The sequence below is a fragment of the Hevea brasiliensis genome, chromosome 6, assembly GCF_030052815.1.
Source record: "Hevea brasiliensis isolate MT/VB/25A 57/8 chromosome 6, ASM3005281v1, whole genome shotgun sequence".
NCBI lineage: Eukaryota > Viridiplantae > Streptophyta > Magnoliopsida > Malpighiales > Euphorbiaceae > Hevea > Hevea brasiliensis.
The window spans coordinates 13,935,712-13,957,279 of record NC_079498.1 but is presented as its reverse complement, the minus strand read 5'-3'; the positions used below and the strand labels follow the sequence as shown (position 1 = coordinate 13,957,279).

Sequence of the window (21,568 nt, the reverse complement as noted above, 5' to 3'; positions counted from 1 at the left end):
CACCGAATGTGGCACTTCTTGCTCGACTATACAATAGACGGGTAAGGGGCATCACATTTAGTGGTATCAGAGCTGGACTCCCTCTAGTACGGTGTGTGGTGCGAGGACGCACCAGGCGGAAGCTGGTGGGCTTGTCACGACCCAGGGATGGGGTTGGGACGTGCTTGTTCAACCAGCTACGCACTGGGGTGAAAACTTCGTGTCCCACATCGGAAACGGGAAGAAAAGATTTGGGCCATATATGTGAGAGCCTTCCTCACCTGGTTAGCGCGCTTTTGGGAATGAAACCTCCCAAGGGACAAATCCGTGAGGCCCATGGGCCAAAGCGGACAATACTAACTGGAGAAGGATCGGGTTGTTACATTGTCAGTTGCTAATTTCTTTTAAAAATTGAGTGAGAAAAATTTTGTAACTGATTTCAATTGATTGTAAAAACCGGTTTCAAATCAAAATCAAAAAACAAAAAAAATGAGTGAGAACTTTTGGGGAAAAAAATTGATTGCTGGTAGCAACCGATTCGTAAATCAGTTGTAAATCGAAACAAAAAGACAAAAAAATAGGCAGAAATTTTTTGGAGGAAAAAATCAGTTTGTTATTAAAACAACTGATTTTAATCAATTTCAAAAATTAATTGCTGTTAGCAACTAATTCACAAATCGGCTGAAAATCTAAAAAAAGTAAAAAATTAGATAGAAATTTTTAGGTGGAAAAAATTGGTTATAAAATTAATTGCTAATAGCAATAGATTTTAATTGGTTGCAAGTGAGAATAAAGGAAAATGGAGGGGAGAGAGAGAAGAAGGAAGGGGGAGGGGGGGGGGGTGCCCGCGGGGTGGGGGAGGAGTAGTATAGGAATGTAAATATTTTAATTGGTTACAAATGAGAATAAGAGAGAAAGAAGGGGAGGGGAAGGGGGAGGGGCCAAGGAGTAATATAGGAATGTAAATATATATATATATATATATATATATATATATATATATATATATATATATATATATATATATATATACTCCCCGCCCCCACTCCCCCCCTTTATATCTATATTTCAAAGCATTAATTTAGGATGAAAATCTTTAAAAATGGACAAAAAAAAAATTAATTAGCATATGTTTGATTACGGTTGAAACTAAAAAAAAACCTTTTTGAATATGTTAGGTAGAATGTATTAAAAATTGATTTAAAATTAAATTTAATATGTTATAGTCATAAGAACTCTAAAATAATAAAATAATTTTTTTAAACTATTTTTTTAACCATCTAGGATATGTTTATTATTATTATAAATTTTTTATTTTTCATTTTCAGAAAACAAAAAATTATTTTCTGTTTTTATTCCTTGTCATCTTATATATATTTTTTTTTCCATAAAACATCATTAGTTTTCGTTATAACTGTCCTAGAAAATGAAATCCAAAAAGCCATTACAAATCTTTTTCAAACCTTAAAATCAAATTTTGCATATTAGTCGAAGTTCAAAATTTGACATTAAACCTAATATTATTCAGCAATCAGATAACGTCTTGATGGGATTAGAATTTTCTTCGCTTATAGAGACTAGAAGTAAAATTTTATAAGCTTCATTAATTTCATCTATCAATTTTTATATTTAATTCAACTGATGTTGATCGTTGATTTTTTTTTAAGTCTAGACTTTTTAATAATTTGAAAAGAAATGACTTGACATTGATTATTATTTTTATTATTTTTATCATTGAAATTAAGTTGCTACTTGCTTTTTAAATCTTTACGTTAATAAAAAACTAGGTCAATTCTTTTTGCTAACTTTTCTCCACAAATATCTGTTGCTGTTTCTCCACAAATGGCAATTGGTGATTAGCTCTTCTTTCTTAAAATTATTAACATTTTATTCATTTTAATTATTAAATAAATATTTTTATTAGTCGAAATTATTAAATAAAACATCATTATTTTTCCTTATCAGTCGAATTTCAAAATTTGACATTAAACCTAATATTATTCAGCTATGAGATAATGTGTTGATGGGATTAGAATTTTCTTCGCATATAGAGATTAGAAGTAAAATTTTATAAATTTAATTAATTAATTTTATTTATTAATTTTTATATCTAATTCAACTGATGTTGCTCATAAATTTTTTTTACAAGTCTAGACTTTTTAATAATTTGAAAAGAAATGACTTGACATTTATTATTATTATTATTATTATTTTTATCATTGAAATTAAGTTGCAACTTGCTTTTTAAATCTTTACGTTAATAAAAAACTAGGTCAATTCTTTTTGCTAACTTTTCTCCACAAATATCTGTTGCTGTTTCTCCACAAATGGCAATTGGTGATTAGCTCTTCTTTCTTTAAATTATTAATATTTTATTCATTTTAAATTATTAAATAAATATTTTTATTAATCAAAATTATTAAATAAAACATCATTAGTTTTCCTTATTAGTCGAAATTTAAAATTTGACATTAAACCTAATATTATTCAGCAATGAGATAATGTCTTGATGGGATTAGAATTTTCTTCGCTTATAGAGATTAGAAGTAAAATTTTATAAACTTAATTAATCTCATCTATCAACTTTCATATTTAATTCAATCAATACTACTCATAGATTTTTCCTACAAATCTAAACCTTTTTAATAATTAAAAAAAAACTTGACACTTATTATTATTATTATTTTATTATTGAAATTAAGTTGCAACTTGCTTTTAAAATCTTAACGCTAATAAAAATCTAGGTCAATTCTTTTTGCTAACTTTTCTCCACAAATATCTGTAGCTGTTGCTTCCTCCAAGTACAATATATATATATATATATATATATATATATATATATATATATATATATATATATATATATATATATATATACGCACAAGGTCACTCATCTCAATGAGATTAGCAGCCATAAATTATTTTATCTTTTGCTTGTGTGAAGGGTGATTTTTTTTATTATTTTCAAATTAATATGACGTCATATATATTGAATCTCCTATTACCAATATAAATTTTTATGTATTTGTCAAATATTAGAGTAAATAAATAAAATATTGTTATTAAATTTTTATTTTAAATGAAGTTTAAATTGGAGACACAATTAAAAAAAATGAATATTACTAAACTAAAAAATTTTATCCTTATTGACCAAAATTTATAAAGTAAAGCTTATTGAAATATAAAAAAAATCTTCAACTCTCATATCAACATCAACCCATCTCATATGAAGGCACCAATGAGATTAGGCATACATTAATTATTTTATCTTTTGCTTGTATGAAGGGTGATTATAGGTTATTTTCATATTAATATGATGCTATACATATTCTATCTTCCATTAAAAATATAAATTTGTATGTGTTTGTTAAACATAATAAAAATATAATAAAATGTAGTTATTAAATTTTTTTTTAAAATTCATTTACATTGTTAGAGTTCGAATCTTGGAGCCATCATTGTTAGAAGGGCTTTATCTGAATACCCTTCTTAACCCACCAAGCGCAAGAAACTCCATATTTAGAATTAAAAAAAGTTACCGTGAGAGAGAATTTTAAAAATTATTTTAATATTACTAAATTAAATCTCATTAAAATTTTATATTTGTTGATAAAGGGTATCTATGCAAATCTATTATGTCATCCTTTTATCTATCTATTCTATTCATCCTATTTAAAAATTTATCAAGGCATATATATAATAAAGAATACAAAACCCACAGCCTTGGCTTGCCATTTGCAATTAGATCCGAAGAGAATACAGAGTCAAATCCTCATATATGTACTGAAGAAAGGCCAGATCTGCCCAAGTAAAGCAAACTAGGTTTTTTTCTTTTTTTTTTTTTTCAGAAAAAACAAATGAGGGAATCCAGCCGTCCAAATTGGATAGAACTACAGCCGCTTTGCTTCTAGAGAAGTTTATTTTGAGAAATTCTTACATAGATTTAGCCTATCATAAATTGAAAAATACAATAAATATTATGAAATCCCATGTAAAATGGGCAAGACTCATATACATGTATTTTGAGTCTACGAATAAAATAAGTGCGGGTACATTTTTTTCTAATTTTTTATGATGGGTTCAAAGTTCCTCTTCAATATTATTAACCCAAACTCATTGCGGGTCTAAAGTATATATATATATATATATATATATAAACACAACTTGAAGATATATATGTGTGAACTCTCTTTCAATCTCTTTTATTCTTTGTATAGTCAAAGCTGGATTTCATGTATTTAAAATGCAGCAATAAGCATACCAGATAATCATCTGGTATATAATGTATACAGGAAAACACTTTATTAAGAATTTAAGATATAAACATGTAAATTTACTTATTTAACGTGTGAGTTTATATCTTAAATTCTTAATAAAGTGTTTTCCTGTATACATTATATACCAGATGATTATCTGGTATGCTTATTGCTGCATTTTAAATACATGAAATCCAGCTTTGACTATACAAAGAATAAAAGAGATTGAAAGAGAGTTCACACATATATATCTTCAAGTTGTGTTTATATATATATATATATATATATATATATATAAACATGTTCAAGAAATAAATAAAGCAGCTAGGTACACATAGCTGAATAAGAGTACATTCAAAAGAATCATATATATGGTGTTTATTGTAAACAAAAAAAGAAAAGAAAAAAAAAACGCTTTTAAGGGAGAGATTATTAAGCACATGCTCTCTCTCTCTCTCAATACATGAAATCAACATAACACATGAAACTCACTTCTCCTTAATTGAATGCCAATTGTAATTTTATATTTATGAGGAGCAATATTTTTTAGTGTTGCAGAAATATATTATAAATTCCCCTCCAAGGCTGTTCTGGTTCTACATGTATAAAAGGTCAAAATAGAAGTTCTGCATGCATATGCACATGGCTTAATTAAGTACAAGGAAGAAAGGCAATGGATTCAGGGAAAAGCAAGATTCTGATATTTGGAGCAACTGGGTATCTAGGAGAATACATGGTGAGGGCAAGCTTGTCCATGTGTCATCCTACCTATGCTTATGTTCGCCCACTCAAACCAAATCATACTCTTTCTTCAAAGCTACAAATTCACAAGCAATTCCAGTCCCTGGGAGTCACTGTATTTCAAGTATATATATATATATATATATATATATATATATATATATATATATATATTATAATTATTTACCTTTCATTTATGTGATTTTGAGATGTTTAATCTAATTTATGCAAAAAAATAAATTAATCACAGGGAGAATTGGAAGAGCATGAGAAGCTTGTTTCAGTACTTAAACAAGTAGATGTGGTGATTTCAGCTCTTGCTGTTCCTCAACATCTTGACCAGCTCAAAATTATGTCTGCCATGAAAGAAGCAGGCAATATAAAGGTTTTTTTTTTTATTATTATTTTTTGTTGGATTGGGTTCCAACCATATAAAATTCAAATACGTAATCTTATAGTCTTAGTCCAGTTCTTTTGAACCAAACTATCTGCATATATTGATTAAATGATGATTAATTAAATAAGTGTACAAAATATGTTCAGAGGTTTGTTCCTTCAGAATTTGGTAACGAAGTGGACAGAGTGAGTGGGCTGCCACCATTTGAAGCTCTCCTCGCCAATAAACGGAGAATCAGAAGGGCAACAGAAGCGGCAGGAGTGCCATACACTTATGTATCTGCAAACTCATTTGCTGCATATTTTATCGATTACCTCCTACATCCACATGAAAAGCCCGACCAGCTTGTTGTTTATGGCAGAGGTGACGCTAAGGGTGAGTTGCAACCTGCCTGTCTTTTACCATTTTTATTTTTTCTTCTCTTTCCAAGGTTTCGGATAAGAAAAGAAAACTCATAATAACTATATAAGATATCAATACCTCAGTGGTATTAGAGTCATCTACAGCATCTCGAATATGAGTCCCTGTCAGAGCCATTTGTACCAAAAAATAAATAATAATAATAATAATAATAACTATCTAAGGTTTCACTGATTGGTTCAAACCCCTGAGCTAAAAACCCTAGAGACTGATAACAATGAAACACCTTTATACGAGGAACAACTATAAGAACAACTACAAGAATTTGAAGATTTAGCCTATGAAAATTAAAACATATTTGGCATATTAATCTATGTGTACGCTAAAACATCTTGGTTTTTCCCTTGGCATGAAGCTGAGTTGAATTATGAGGAAGATGTTGCAGCTTATACAGTGAGAGCAGCAACAGATCCAAGAGTGGCCAACCGTGTTATAATCTACCGGCCTCCAGGAAATATTGTGTCTCCGTTAGATTTAATATCTTCTTGGGAGAAAAAGACTGGACGAACTTTCAAAAAGATTCATGTTCCTGAGGAAGAAATTGTCAAGCTTTCTGAGAGTAAGATCTATTAATCAAGAAACTTTGTTTCTGATGGATATAGAGAAACTGAAAATTTTGAACTGTTTTTTAGCCTGAATATAGTAACTGAATGATCATTAACTGTTTCATCTTGCAGCCCTAACTTTCCCAGAAAACATCCCAGTATCAATCTTGCACAACATATTCATCAAAGGTGATCAGATGAGCTTTGAACTCACAGAAGACGATCTGGAGGCCTCCAAGTTATATCCTGACCACAAATGCACACCAGTTGATAGCCTCCTCGATCTATGCTTGATTAATCCCCCTAAGCCCAAACGAGCAGCATTTGCATGAGGCTTAAAATCTTACTTCTAAGTTATTGATCATCGCAACAATAATACAAAGCGAAAAATGTGTGTGTGTGTGTGTGTGTTTTTTTTTTTTTTTTTTTTTTTTGTCTTTTTAGCGCCATTACATGGATGTTGAATTAGATTGTGACTTGCAAGATTGGAAATTGGGTCATTGTCCGCTTGATCCTTTAGTGTTTCACCTGTTTCTTATATCCTGACCACAAATACACTCCAGTTGATAGCCTCCTCGATCTATGCTTGATTAATCCCCCTAAGCCCAAACGAGCAGCATTTGCATGAGGCTTAAAATCTTACTTTTAAGTTATTGATCATCGCAACAATAATACAAAGCCAAAAAAGTGTGTGTGTTTTTTTTTTTTTTTTTTTTTTTTTTGTCTTTTTTTGTGCCATTACATGGATGTTGAATTAGATTGTGACTTGCATGATTGGAAATTGGGTCATTGTCCGCTTGATCCTTTAGTGTTTCACCTGTTTCTTATATTGTTAAATGGAAGCCTCCAAATTGTGGTGTTTTAAAATGCAATTTCGATGCAGCAATGGATATGGTGTTCGGATAAGGTGGCCATTGGGTAGCTGTTAAGAGATCACCAATTTGCTTTTTGGGGAGGTAAATTTCAGTCTCTTGTGGGCCAAGTTTCCCAGCTTGCCGAAGCTATTTCTGCCAGGAAGGCTCTTTCACGGCTGAAGACAAATGGTTTCCATCATCTACTTGTTGAATCAGATTGTTTAGTGCTTGTTCATTGATAACTCTAAGGATCATTCTTACTTTGGCAGTTAGTTTCTGATATTAAGGCCCTTGTTCATGAGCTAAACTTCGATGTTTTTTCTTTGTTCGTATGTCGGCGAACCAGTCAGCCCATTGTTTGGGTAGGGTGGCTATTTCTATGTTGATCATCAAGAGTGGGGTTGTCACTTTTTACCCGCCTCCCTTTTTATTATCCTTTCTTATGAATGTATTGAATTTTGATTCTACTAATGCATAATCAGTTTGTTTTGTGTTTAACAAAAAAAAATTGGGACTTGCAATACAAGAATAAAATCTTAATATTTATATTAAAATATTTTTGTTTTAAAGCACTGGGTGTTTCAAAATTGATATTACAAATGCTTTACTATCAAAAACGATATTTGTAAAAAAAATTTTAATTTATACCAAAGAATAGAAATTAAATAAAAAATATGAGAAAGAAAAAGACGATGAAAAAGAAAAAAGATGATAAAAAAAATGAAGAAAAAAATAGATAAGAAAGAAAAAGATGATGGAAAAAATAGATGAAGAAGAAAAAGTTGATGAAAAAGAAAAGATGAAGAAGAAAAAGATGATAAAAAAAAATAAATGAAGAAGAAAAAGATGATGAAAAGAAAAATAGATGAAAAAAAAAAGATAATGAAGAAGAAAATATATGAGAAAGAAAAGATAAAGAAGAAAACAAATAAAAAAAATGATGAGGAAAATATGTTAGAAAGGAAAAGATAATGAATAAATGTATGAAAATGAAAAAAAAATAATAAAGAAAATGAGAGAAAAGAGAAGAAAGAGAAAAAAAAAATGAATTGTGGGAAAAGGAAATGAGTAATAGTTTATATAAGCTAATTAGCAACCGATTGTCAGTTGCTAATTTCTTTTGAAAATTGAGTGAGAAAAATTTTACAACTGATTTCAATTGGTTGTAAAAATTGATTATTGTTTGCAATCGATTCATAAATCGATTTCAAATCAAAGTCAGAAAACAAAAAAAAAAGAGTGAAAACTTTTGGGGAAAAAATTGATTGCTGGTAGCAACCGATTCATAAATCAGTTGTAAATCAAAACAAAACGACAAAAAAAAATAGGCAGAAATTTTTTGGAGGAAAAAATCGATTGTTATTAGCAACTGATTTTAATTAATTTTAAAAATTAATTGCTGTCAGCAACTAATTCACAAATCGGCTGAAAATAAAAAAAAAATTAAAAATTAGATAGAAATTTTTAGGTGGAAAAAATTGGTAGTAAAATTGATTGCTAATAGCAATAGATTTTAATTGGTTGCAAACGAGAATGAAAATCTTTAAAAATGGACAAAAAAAATTATTTAGCATCTGTTTGATTACGGTTGAAACTAAAACAAAAATTATTTTTAAATATGTTAGGTAGAATGTATTAAAAATCGATTTAAAATTAAATTTAATATGTTATAGTCATAAGAACTCTAAAACAATAAAATAAATTTTTTAAACTATTTTTTTAACCATCTAGTATATGTTTAGTATTATTATAAGTTTTTTATTTTTCATTTTCAGAAAACAAAAAATTATTTTCTGTTTTTATTTCTTGTCATCTTATAATTTTTTTTTCTATAAAACATCATTAGTTTTCCTTATAACTATCCTAGAAAATGAAATCCAAAATGCCATTACAAATCTTTTTTAAACCTTAAAATCAAATTTTGCATATTAGTCGAAATTCAAAATTTGACATTAAACCTAATATTATTCAGCAATGAGATAATGTCTTGATGGGATTAGAATTTTCTTCGCTTATAGAGATTAGAAGTAAAATTTTATAAGCTTAATTAATCTCATCTATCAACTTTCATATTTAATTCAACCGATACTACTAATGGATTTTTCCTATAAATCTAAATCTTTTTAATAATTTAAAAAAAAAACTTGACACTTATTATTATTATTATTATTATTATTATTATTATTATTATTTCATCATTGAAATTAAGTTGCAACTTGCTTTTTAAATCTTAACGCTAATAAAAATCTAGGTCAATTCCTTTGGCTAACTTTTCTCCACAAATATCTGTAGCTGCTTCTTCCTCCAAGTACAGTTTATATATATATATATATATATATACACGCACAAGGTCACCCATCTCAATGAGATTAGCAGCCATAAATTATTTTATCTTTTGCTTGTGTGAAGGGCGATTTTTTTTATTATTTTCAAATTAATATGACGTCATATATATTGTATCTCCTATTACCAATATAAATTTTTATGTATTTGTCAAATATTAGAGTTAATAAATAAAATATTGTTATTAAATTTTTATTTTAAATGAAGTTTAAATTGGAGAAACAATTAAAAAAAATGAATATTACTAAACTAAAAAATTTTATGCTTATTGACCAAAATTTATAAAGTAAAGCTTATTGAAATATAAAAAAAATCTTCAACTTTCATATCAACATCAACCCATCTCATATGAAGGCACCAATGAGATTAGGCATACATTAATTATTTTATCTTTTGCTTGTATAAAGGGTGATTATAGGTTATTTTCATATTAATATGATGCTATACATATTCTATCTTCCATTAAAAATATAAATTTGTATGTGTTTGTCAAATATAATAAAAATAAAATAAAATGTAGTTATTAAAAATTTTATTTTTAAATTCATTTACCTTTAATTAAAGCTCAAACTGGAAAGAGTTCAAATCTTGGAGTCATCATTATTAGAAGGGCTTTATCTGAATACCCTTCTTAACCCACCAAGCATAAGAAACCGCATATTTAGAATAAAAAAAAGTTACTGTGTGAGAGAATTTTAAAAATTATTTTAATATTACTAAATTAAATCTCATTAAAATTTTATATTTGTTGATAAAGGGCATCTAAGTAAATCTATTATGTCATCCTTTTATCTATCTATTCTATTCATCCTATTTAAAAATTTATCAGGGCACATTTATAATAAAGAATACAAAACCCAAAGCCTTTGTGATGCCCCTTACCCGTCTATTGTATAGCCGAGCAAGAAGTACCACATTCGGTGCCAGAGCACCCTATCTTGTTTTATTATATCTATTGTAAACTTTTGATATCATTTAAAAACATGTATTCTATGTGTAGAATTTTTTTTTTATATCTTATATCTGTGGAGACCCGGACAGAGCCTCCTCTGTTTTATTAGCATTTGGTGGGTTTCCACTAATCACTTATTAACATGTCCATATTCATTTCACACATTTTCATACCAAAGGAACAGTATTTTGGATAATTTCTGGATTGACAGTTTTAGTGACTCAACTTGTGCTAACAATTTGATTTGGTTAAAGGCAAAACTGGGTCAAGTGGTCTTCATGAAAAGTGTAGCCCTATGTCTAAGCTTTCCATTGATCTAAATTTTAGCTCATTTGGATCAGTATAGAGATAGTTATGACCAAATGAACACGTACTGTTCATTTGGTAATTTTCTGGATTGGCTGTTTTAGTGACCCAATTTGTGCTAATAATTTGAATTAGTTAAAGGCAAAATTGGGTCAAGTGGTCTTCACGAAAAGTGTAGCCCTATGTCTAAGCTTTCCATTGATATAAATTTTAGGTCATTTGGACCAGTATAGAGAGAGTTATGTCCAAATGAACATGTACTGTTTATTTGGTCATTTTTTGGGTTGGCAGTTTTACTGACCCAACTTGTGCTAATAATTTGAATTGGTTAAAGGCAAAACTGGGTCAAGTAGTCTTCATAAAAAGTATAGCCCTATGTCTAAGCTTTCCATTGATCTAAATTTTAGGTTATTTGGATCAATATAGAGAGAGTTAAGACTAATGAACACGTATTGTTCATTTCGTCATTTTTTGGGTTTTAGTGTTTGGTTATTCGGGTTTGGGCAGAGAATTGGTATTGATTTTGGCAAAATTTGAGCATAGTGTCTACAAGAAAAATGGGCTATTTTGAGTCTATTTTCATCTCCAATTGGCCTCATACCAATTAGAGTCACACATTTTCAATTATGGGTCAATAAACCCACTAGACTCATTAAGTCCAAACCTGCAGAAAATTGAACACTCTCAATATCTCAATTCCTTCAACTTCCTTACTTCAATTTGCATGCAATACACTTCTATAGGCAACAATCTCAACTCAATAGGTCAATTTCAACATTTACACCAAGTCCTCAAGCATTTACACAAACCCTAGTTTTTAAAGTTTTAAATTTTCACAAACAGTACACAATCAAACACTCAAACATTTCAACTCATCACACATTCTCATAGAACCATTTTTAATCACTTAAAAGTAATAAACTTCAAGTTCCATAGCTGCCAAAAATTCAAGGGTTCTTTCCTCTAGATTTTCTTCTTGTTTTAATGATATTTATGCTTGGCTAAACATGCTTTTCATGTTTAATAAAGAGAAGAAGAGGGATTAGTGCACTAACCTTACTTGAGCTTCCCAAACCTCAACTTTCTTGCTTCTTATGGGTATCTATGGCTTCCTTATGGAGTGGGGAGTATTTTTTGTGAAGGTGCTAAAGGTTTTGATGGGTAGAAGCTTGGGAAATCAAGCTTGAAAGCTTGAATATCAATGGAGAAAATGGGGGACAAGGGTGCGAGAGGAAGAGAGAGAGAAAGAGTGGAGAAGAAGATGGAGTTGGTGGCTTTTGTCTTCTAATGGGTATATATATATTTATTCTATTGTGTACTTTAAATTTTAAAATTTCCATAAGCTTTTTATTTTCTTTTTTTTTTTCTATTCTTTTCTCTTCTCATTTTCCAAATTCAAATTCATAAATTTAATTTATGTTAATTATTTTATTTCCTAACTTTAATTTGACATTTAGGTTAAAATTCACCTCTAGGGGTGAATTTACCAAAATGCCCTTCATGGTGCTCATCGGGTTATTTTTATTATTTTATACCAATTAATAAATTCTCTAAATTTTATTTTATTTTCTCAAAAATTTTCCTACATTTTTTTAAATATTTATTTCATTAATTTATGCCTCCTCACTATAGTTTAAGTATAGTTCCAGACATCTTAATTGTCCAAACAGACATTAGTCATCGGAACTGTAACGCCCACATCGTAGGTAGTCCGTACATTTTACTGTTCTGACAACTAATGTCTGTTCGAACAGTTAAAATGTCTGGAACTACACTTAAACTATAGTGAGGAGGCATAAATTAATGAAATAAATATTAAAAAAATATAGGAAAAATTTTGAGAAATAAAATAAAATTTAGAGAATTTATTAATTGGTATAAAAAAATAAAAATAATCCGATGAGCACCATGAAAGGCATTTTGGTCATTTCACTCCTAGAGGTGAATTTTGACTTAAATGTCAAATTAAAATTTGGAAATAGAATAATTAACATAAATTAATTTTATGAATTTGAATTTGAAAAATGAGAAGAGAAAGAAGAAGAAAAGAAAAGAAAAGAAAAGGAAAGAAAAGAAAAGAAAGGAAATAGATTTATGAAATTTAAAAATAATAAAGTACACATAAATGTATATATATAAATAACCACAAGAGGCAAAACCCCACCAACCATCTTCTTCTTCCTCTTCCCTCTCTCTCCTTGCCGTCTGCCTTAGTCTCTCCCTCCCCACCATTGTTGTCAAGCTTAAAGCTTGATTTCCCAAGCTTTCACTCACCAAAACCCATAGACCCCTTCATTAAAAAGTTAGCCCACTCCATAAGGAAGCCATTGATAGTGAAAAGAAGAAGAAAAGTTGAAGTTTAACAAGTTACCCAAGAGGTTAGTGCCTAATCTTCCTTTCTTCCTTTATTAATCCTTGAGTTAAGGTTAAAATGAAGTGAAATTTGTAAGAAACTAAAAGAAATAGGTGAGTTATGGGGGGAGTGAATTTTTGGTACCCATGGTGAGTGATGGTTTTTGATGACTATGATGTATATAAAGTGATTTAATGATATTGGTTGATGCATTATAAGTATTAGAAGTTGATTTACATTGAGATTTTATGAGGTTGAAATTGTGAGTTAGGGTTTGGCCTAACTTTGGTATTTTTGTATTATACCATGCAATTGGGATTGTTGAGATGTGTTGATGATATTTAGAAGTGCCTTGAATGTCAAATTGAAGCAAGGAAGTTGGAGGAGAAATGAATTATTGGAAGTGCTATTTTCTGCAGGTTGTGTTTGTTGAGGGCAGTGTACATTTTAGGCCATAAATGAAATTGTGTGGCCCTAATTGGTATGACGCCAATTTGAGGTGAAACTAGACCCAAAATAGCCCATATTCTATGAAGAAACTATGCCCAAATTCTGTCCAAAACTTGACCTAAATACTGGCTAAATTCGAATTACCCTGCAACCCAACCCGGAAAATGACCAAATGAACAGTACGTGTTCATTTGGTCATAACTCTCTCTATACTGGTCCAAATGACCTAACATTTTATCAATGGAAAGTTTAGACATAGGGCTACACTTTTCATGAAGACTACTTGACCCAGTTTTGCTTTTAACCAAATCAAATTGTTAGCACAATTTGAGTCACTAAAACTGCCAACCCGGAAATTGTCCAAAATACTATTCCTTTGGTATGCTTGACCAGTTTTTGCAAAAATGCCATAACTTGGTCTCCAAAGCTGCAAATTGAGTGCAACTAGTGCCAAAAGTTTTATAAGACAAAGCATAAAAATTTTTATGTTTTGACCAAGCTCTAAAAACCATTGCATCCTAGGGAAAATATTAGCCAAAGTTAGGAATTGAAATCTAGAAAATGTTAAGTTGAACCCAGAATGCCATTTGATACCTGTGTGTTCATTTGGCCATAACTCCCACTAGGAAATTCCATTTGAGATGTGCCAATATGATCTGGAAATATGATACTTAGGACTACAACATTGATTTAGACACCTTTGCCAAATTCCAAGTGTAAAGACCCTAAAAAGAGGGTCAAACATACTACCCTGAAGTTAGTTTTTGCCCTTATAGGACTGAGAGTCTAGGTTAATACATTGACCATAACTCACTATACCAAGCTTGAAAAATTATGAAATTGTACCTGGGAGTCCCTAAGACATAGAGGAACATATCTTGTGAAGGAACCTAAGTCTAAAAATGACCATAAAATGATCAAATGACTGGTCAAAGTTTATTGACCAGGAATTGTAAATTCTGGACAGCTTAGAGGCAAACGGACCAGTTATGGTATTTTAACCATAAGTTGAGTTCTATAACCCCAAATTCAGTGATTCAAAAACTGAAATTTAAGTTTAAACATAGAGGAGCAATTGTTATGAAGAAAGTGTGACTAAATAGACATCCTAACCTAGTCAAATTCCTAGATAAAGATAACACATCAACATGAACCTAAAGAAAGGTTCATGGGAAAAATGCTATATATGATAATTAAAATACTCATAAGGAAAATTAAATATTAAAAATGATATGAATATGTAAATTGGGACTAATGTCCTATTAATATGAAATTAATAGTACTAATGAACAGTAATAGAAAATAGTAACAGTGCATAGAGCTAAATTAATTAAAAATGTTTAATTGCCCATAGTATACCTAGACTTATTTATTTAGTTTGGATAAATTGGTATACCAATTAGGGACTACAGATAGCAGTACTGCCTACCGAGAAAATCATGAACTGACAATATATGTCTGGTGTCATGACCCAGGGATAGGGTTGGGACATACTTGTTCAACCAGCTACGTACTGGGGTGGAAACTTCGTGTCCCACATCAGAAACGGGAAGAAAAGATTTGGGCCATATATGTGGGTGTCTTCCTCACCTGGTTAGCGCGCTTTTGGGAATGAAACCTCCCAAGGGACAAATCCGTGAGGCCCATGGGCCAAAGCGGACAATACTAACTGGAGAAGGATCGGGCTGTTATAATTTGGTATCAGAGCTAGACTCCCTCTAGTACGGTGTGTGGTGCGAGGACGCACTAGGCGGAAGCTGGTGGGCTTGTCATGAGCCAGGGATGGGGTTGGGACATGCTTGTTCAACCAGCTACGTACTGGGGTGGAAACTTCGTGTCCCACATCAGAAACGGGAAGAAAAGATTTGGGCCATATATGTGGGAGTCTTCCTCACCTGGTCAGCGCGCTTTTGGGAATGAAACCTCCCAAGGGACAAATCCGTGAGGCCCATGGGCCAAAGCGGACAATACTAACTGGAGAAGGATCGGGCTGTTACATCTGGTATGATTGTTCTACAGGCTATATGCCTACTTACTGGCCATTGTGCCTACTTTATTTCTGGCTTTACAAGCTCGACAATGGTCTCGTGCCCGATACCGGCTCGTGCACGATGGATGTATACAGGGTAGACATATGGTTGTCTAACCCGTATACTCCCGTGTATCCAGCTTTTATAATTTGTTATAGGTTTCTTGGGCATTGATAATAATTAATTAATACTGAATATACAATAAGTAAATAGGAAAGATCCCAATAATTTTAATTGTTTTCAAAGTGTAATAAAAAAAAAATGTAAAAGACCCAGAATTTATGATTTGTAAATATTAATTCAATTGTTTAATTATTGTTATTATAAATTATGCACCACTAAGCATTATGCTTAGCGCGTTAGTTTTCCATCGCATAGGTACTGAAGATCAGCAGTCGCCACAGTTGCATTTGGACAGAGTTCCGACCAGATCTGCCACCGATCAGAGTCACCTCACCAGTCTTTTGTATTTTGGTAGGGTCCATGTGTAGACTAGTATTTTGGTTCATTATGTCTAGTCATGATGTAATTACTAGTTTATGATGTATTTTATTTTAGACTTGAAATGAAAACTTATAATTTATTATCTATGAATTTCAATATGAATGCAATAGATGACACTTCATTTTGAGATCTCATAAATAGTTGTGAATGATATAATAAAAGAGAATATGATATGAAAATATGTGAGATGACTATGAATATGTTAACAAGTGATAGTGGAACCCGCCAGATGCTAATAAAACAGAGGAGGATCTGTTCGGGTCTCCACAAAAATAAGATATAAAAAAAAAATTTCTACACTTAAATTACCTGATTTAAAGGACATTAAAATTTACAATAGACATGACAAGACAAGATAGGGTGCTCCGGCACCGAATGTGGCACTTCTTGCTTGGCTATACAATAGACGGGTAAGGGGCGTCACATTTAGTGGTATCAGAGCAGAGGTTTAGGCGGTCCTAGACCTAGATAGATAGAAAGAAATAGTTGCATCACATGCATGGGCCTTTAGATAGAGTCGAGGTGAATTTGCACATATGTTCTTTATCTATTTTATAAGATCGATGGCGTCCGATCCGTCAAAGCACGTGTCTCCAAAACTGATAGAGGAAGAGGTAGAGAGTCATGCACCTGCACCTGCGTCTAGTTAGGGTCACAGTAGCAGTAGAGCAAAACCATCGTTGGGTACTTTAGTAAGGACACAGCAGGCCTTCCTAGAGCAAATGACTCAATTGCTTTGTCAGGTCACCAGAGCTATGCCACCACCTCCCCAGCCAGTATATAGGACCCCAGTAGAGATAGTTAGAAATGATGAGCAGTTCTGGAGGGACAGGCAGCGTAAGAGAGGGTCTGGACCTAGCCAGTCCAGCACAGCTGCTATAGAGAGCAAGAGACCTAGGGGGTATCAGGGTCAGATTCAGAGCAGAGAACAGAGGTAGAGGTTCCAATTTGCCCCGACGAGAGGAGGTCAGACGGTTGTATCAGTTGGCAATTTTGCAGGTCTTATAGCACTGAGATCAACCCGATGCTAGTTTGTACGCATTGTGGGAAGAACCACAGAGGAAAGTGTAGATTGCTAACAGGTGGATGTTTCAGATGTGGGTCCATAGAGCATTTTTTGGGAGATTGCCCACAGAGGGGTGCTCCCACAGCTCCACCATAGACTCAGAAGTTTGCCCTAACAGTACAGAGGGGTAGAAGACCGATGAGACCAGAGGTAGCTGGTACATCATAGAGAGCTTCTAAGACTATAGAACACCCCGAGGCTGAAGTAGCATCCCGCGTGTACGCTATGGCTCGAGAGGAGCCAAATCCGGTAGATGTTATCAGAGGTACATTTCCTAATTATAATACCTTTAAGTATGTATTGATAGACCCTAACTATGTTCACCCCTATATATGCATTGTACCTCCTGTTGAAAGAGGATACCAATAGATGGGTTAGAAGATGACATGCTTGTCACCAACCCTTTGAACCATAAGGTTATGGTAGATTATCAACCGAAAAGGATCGTATCAAAGATAATAGATGGAAATGAGAAGGAGGCTGTATATGAGATGAAAGAAGATGAGTACAAAACTGATTGAAAAAAAAAAGAAGAGAGTTAGTCTATTGGGATTATACCGTGGTGACTATGCAATGCTCTTGATGTTTGTGCTGTAAGCTGCAGATTACAGTATCGACTTGGGACTATTGTGTAGAGCTACGTATTTCCAATAGTAAATTGAGATATGGATAAGATTGTAGAACTAGAATTAATAAGATAGACTACAGAAAAAGTAAAGTATTATAACACAAAAAGGTGAAAAGACAAGGAGATAGCGGTCCCTCGATTAATTACACTGTGTAAATTTCAAGGACGAAATTTTTATTAGAGGGGAAGAATTGTGACACCCACACCGTAGGTAGTTTGTACATTTTACTGTTCCGACAACTAATGTCTGTTCGAACAGTTAAAATTTCTGGAACTAAACTTAAACTATAGTGAGGAGGCATAAATTAATGAAATAAATATTAAAAAAATATAGGAAAAATTTTGAGAAATAAAATAAAATTTAGAGAATTTATTAATTGGTATAAAAAAATAAATATAATCTGATGAGCACCATGAAAGGCATTTTGGTCATTTCACCCCTAGAGGTGAATTTTGACTTAAATGTCAAATTAAAATTTGGAAATAGAATAATTAACATAAATTAATTTTATGAATTTGAATTTGAAAAATGAGAAGAGAAAGAAGAAGAAAAGAAAAGAAAAGAAAAGGAAATAAAAGAAAAGAAAGGAAATAGATTTATGAAATTTAAAAATAATAAAGTACGCATAAATGTATATATATAAATAACCACAAGAGACAAAACCCCACCAACCATCTTCTTCTTCCTCTTCCCTCTCTCTCCTTGCCGTCTCCCTTGGTCTCTCCCTCCCCACCATTGTTATCAAGCTTAAAGCTTGATTTCCCAAGCTTTCACTCACCAAAACCCATAGACCCCTTCATTAAAAAGTTAGCCCACTCCATAAGGAAGCCATTGATAGTGAAAAGAAGAAGAAAAGTTGAAGTTTAACAAGTTACCCAAGAGGTTAGTGCCTAATCTTCCTTTCTTCCTTTATTAATCCTTGAGTTAAGGTTAAAATGAAGTGAAATTTGTAAGAAACTAAAAAAAATAGGTGAGTTATGGGGGGAGTGAATTTTTGGTACCCATGGTGAGTGATGGTTTTTGATGACTATGATGTATATAAAGTGATTTAATGATGTTGGTTGATGCATTATAAGTATTAGAAGTTGATTTACATTGAGATTTTATGAGGTTGAAATTGTGAGTTAGGGTTTGGCCTAACTTTGGTATTTTTGTATTATACCATGCAATTGGGATTGTTGATATGTGTTGATGATATTTAGAAGTGCCTTGAATGTCAAATTGAAGCAAGGAAGTTGGAGGAGAAATGAATTATTGGAAGTGCTATTTTCTGCAGGTTGTGTTTGTTGAGGGCAGTGTACATTTTAGGCCATAAATGAAATTGTGTGACCCCAATTGGTATGACGCCAATTTTAGGTGAAACAAGACCCAAAATAGCCCATATTCTATGAAGAAACTATGCCTAAATTCTGTCCAAAACTTGACCTAAATACTACCTAAATTCGGATTACCCTGCAACCCAACCCGGAAAATGACCAAATGAACAGTACGTGTTCATTTGGTCATAACTCTCTCTATACTGGTCCAAATGACCTAACATTTTAGCAATGGAAAGTTTAGACATAGGGCTACACTTTTCATGAAGACTACTTGACCCAGTTTTGCTTTTAACCAAATCAAATTGTTAGCAAAATTTGAGTAACTAAAACTGCCAACCCGGAAATTATCCAAAATACTGTTCCTTTGGTATGCTTGACCAGTTTTGGCAAAAATGCCATAACTTGGTCTCCAAAGCTGCAAATTGAGTGCAACTAATGCCAAAAGTTTTATAAGACATAGCACAAAAATTTTTATGTTTTGACCAAGCTCTAGAAACCATTGCATCCTAGGGAAAATATTAGCCAAAGTTAGGAATTGAAATCTAGAAAATGTTAAGTTGAACCCAGAATGCCATTTGATACCTGTGTGTTCATTTGGCCATAACTCCCACTAGGAAATTCCATTTGAGATGTGTCAATATGATCTGGAAATATGATACTTAGGGCTACAACATTGATTTAGACACCTTTGCCAAATTCCAAGTGTAAAGACCCTAAAAAGAGGGTCAAACATACTACCCTGAAGTTAGTTTTTGCCCTTATAGGACTGATAGTCCAGGTTAATACATTGACCATAACTCACTATACCAAGCTTGAAAAATTATGAAATTTTACCTGGGAGTCCCTAAGACATAGAGGAACATATCTTGTGAAGGAACCTAAGTCTAAAAATGACCATAAAATGATCAAATGACTGGTCAAAGTTTATTGACCATGAACTGTAAATTCTCGACAGCTTAGAGGCAAACGGACCAGTTATGGTATTTTGACCATAAGTTGAGTTCTATAACCCCAAATTCAGTGATTCAAAAACTGAAATTTAAGTTTAAACATAGAGGAGCAATTGTTATGAAGAAAGTGTAACTAAATAGACATCCTAACCTAGTCAAATTCCTAGATAAAGATAACACATCAACATAAACCTAAATAAAGGTTCATGGGAAAAATGCTATATATGATAATTAAAATACTCATAAGGAAAATTAAATATTAAAAATGATATGAATATGTAAATTGGGACTAATGTCCTATTAATATGAAATTAATGGTACTAATGAACAGTACTAGAAAATAGTAATAGTGAATAGTGCTAAATTAATTAAAAATGTTTAATTGCCCATAGTATACCTAGACTTATTTATTTAGTTTGGATAAATTGGTATACCAATTAGGGACTACAGATAGCAGTACTGCCTACCGAGAAACTCATAAACTGACAATATATGTAACACCCTAGGCAAATCCCACATCGGCAAAACACGGGAGATATGCTGGGTTTATAAGTTGGCGGCTCGTAACCCATAATGACGCGTTTTAAAACCGTGAGGGCTTCGACCCAGAGCGGACAATATCACTAGTGGGCCGGGCCATTACAATATATGTCTGGTATGATTGTTCTACAGGCTATATGCCTACTTACTGGCCATTGTGCCTACTTTATTTCTGGCTTTACAAGCCTAATAATGGTCTCGTGCCCGATACCGCCTCGTGGCCCATGGATGTATCTGAGGTAGACATATGGCTGTCTAACCCGTATACTCCCGTGTATCCAGCTTTTATAATTTGTTATAGGTTTCTTGGGCATTGATAATAATTAATTAATACTGAATATACAATAAGTAAATAGGAAAGATCCCAATAATTTTAATTGTTTCCAAAGTGTAATAAAAAAAAATGTAAAAGACCCAGAATTTATGATTTGTAAATATTAATTCAATTGTTTAATTATTGTTATTATAAATTATGCACTACTAAGCGTTATGCTTAGCGCGTTGGTTTTCCATCGCGTAGGTACTGAAGATCAGCAGTCGCCACAGTAGTATTTGGACAGAGTTCCGACCAGATCTGCCACCGATCAGAGTCACCTCACCAGTCTTTTGTATTTTGGTAGGGCCCATGTGTAGACTAGTATTTTGGTTCATTATGTCTAGTCATGATGTAATTACTAGTTTATGATGTATTTTATTTTGGACTTGAAATGAAAACTTATAATTTATTATCTATGAATTTCAATATGAACGCAATAGATGACACTTCATTTTGAGATCTCATAAATAGTTATGAATGATATGATAAAAGAGAATATGATATGGAAATATGTGAGATGACTGTGAATATGTTAACAGGTGATAGTGGAACTTGCCAGATGCTAATAAAACAGAGGAGGATCTGTTCGGGTCTCCACAAAAATAAGATATAAAAAAA

At 32.0% G+C, this 21,568-nt stretch overlaps 1 protein-coding gene across 1 annotated transcript; it reads left to right on the top strand.

The window, feature by feature from the left end:
- The first annotated feature begins 4,908 nt into the window (after positions 1–4,908).
- On the top strand, positions 4,909–6,670 carry LOC110631772 (isoeugenol synthase 1-like). The gene is made up of 5 exons (XM_058148415.1): positions 4,909–5,100; positions 5,227–5,361; positions 5,520–5,748; positions 6,149–6,352; positions 6,471–6,670. Exons 1-5 carry the CDS (start codon positions 4,909–4,911, stop codon positions 6,668–6,670), a joined length of 960 nt encoding a protein of 319 aa, XP_058004398.1.
- The last annotated feature ends 14,898 nt before the right edge of the window (positions 6,671–21,568 follow it).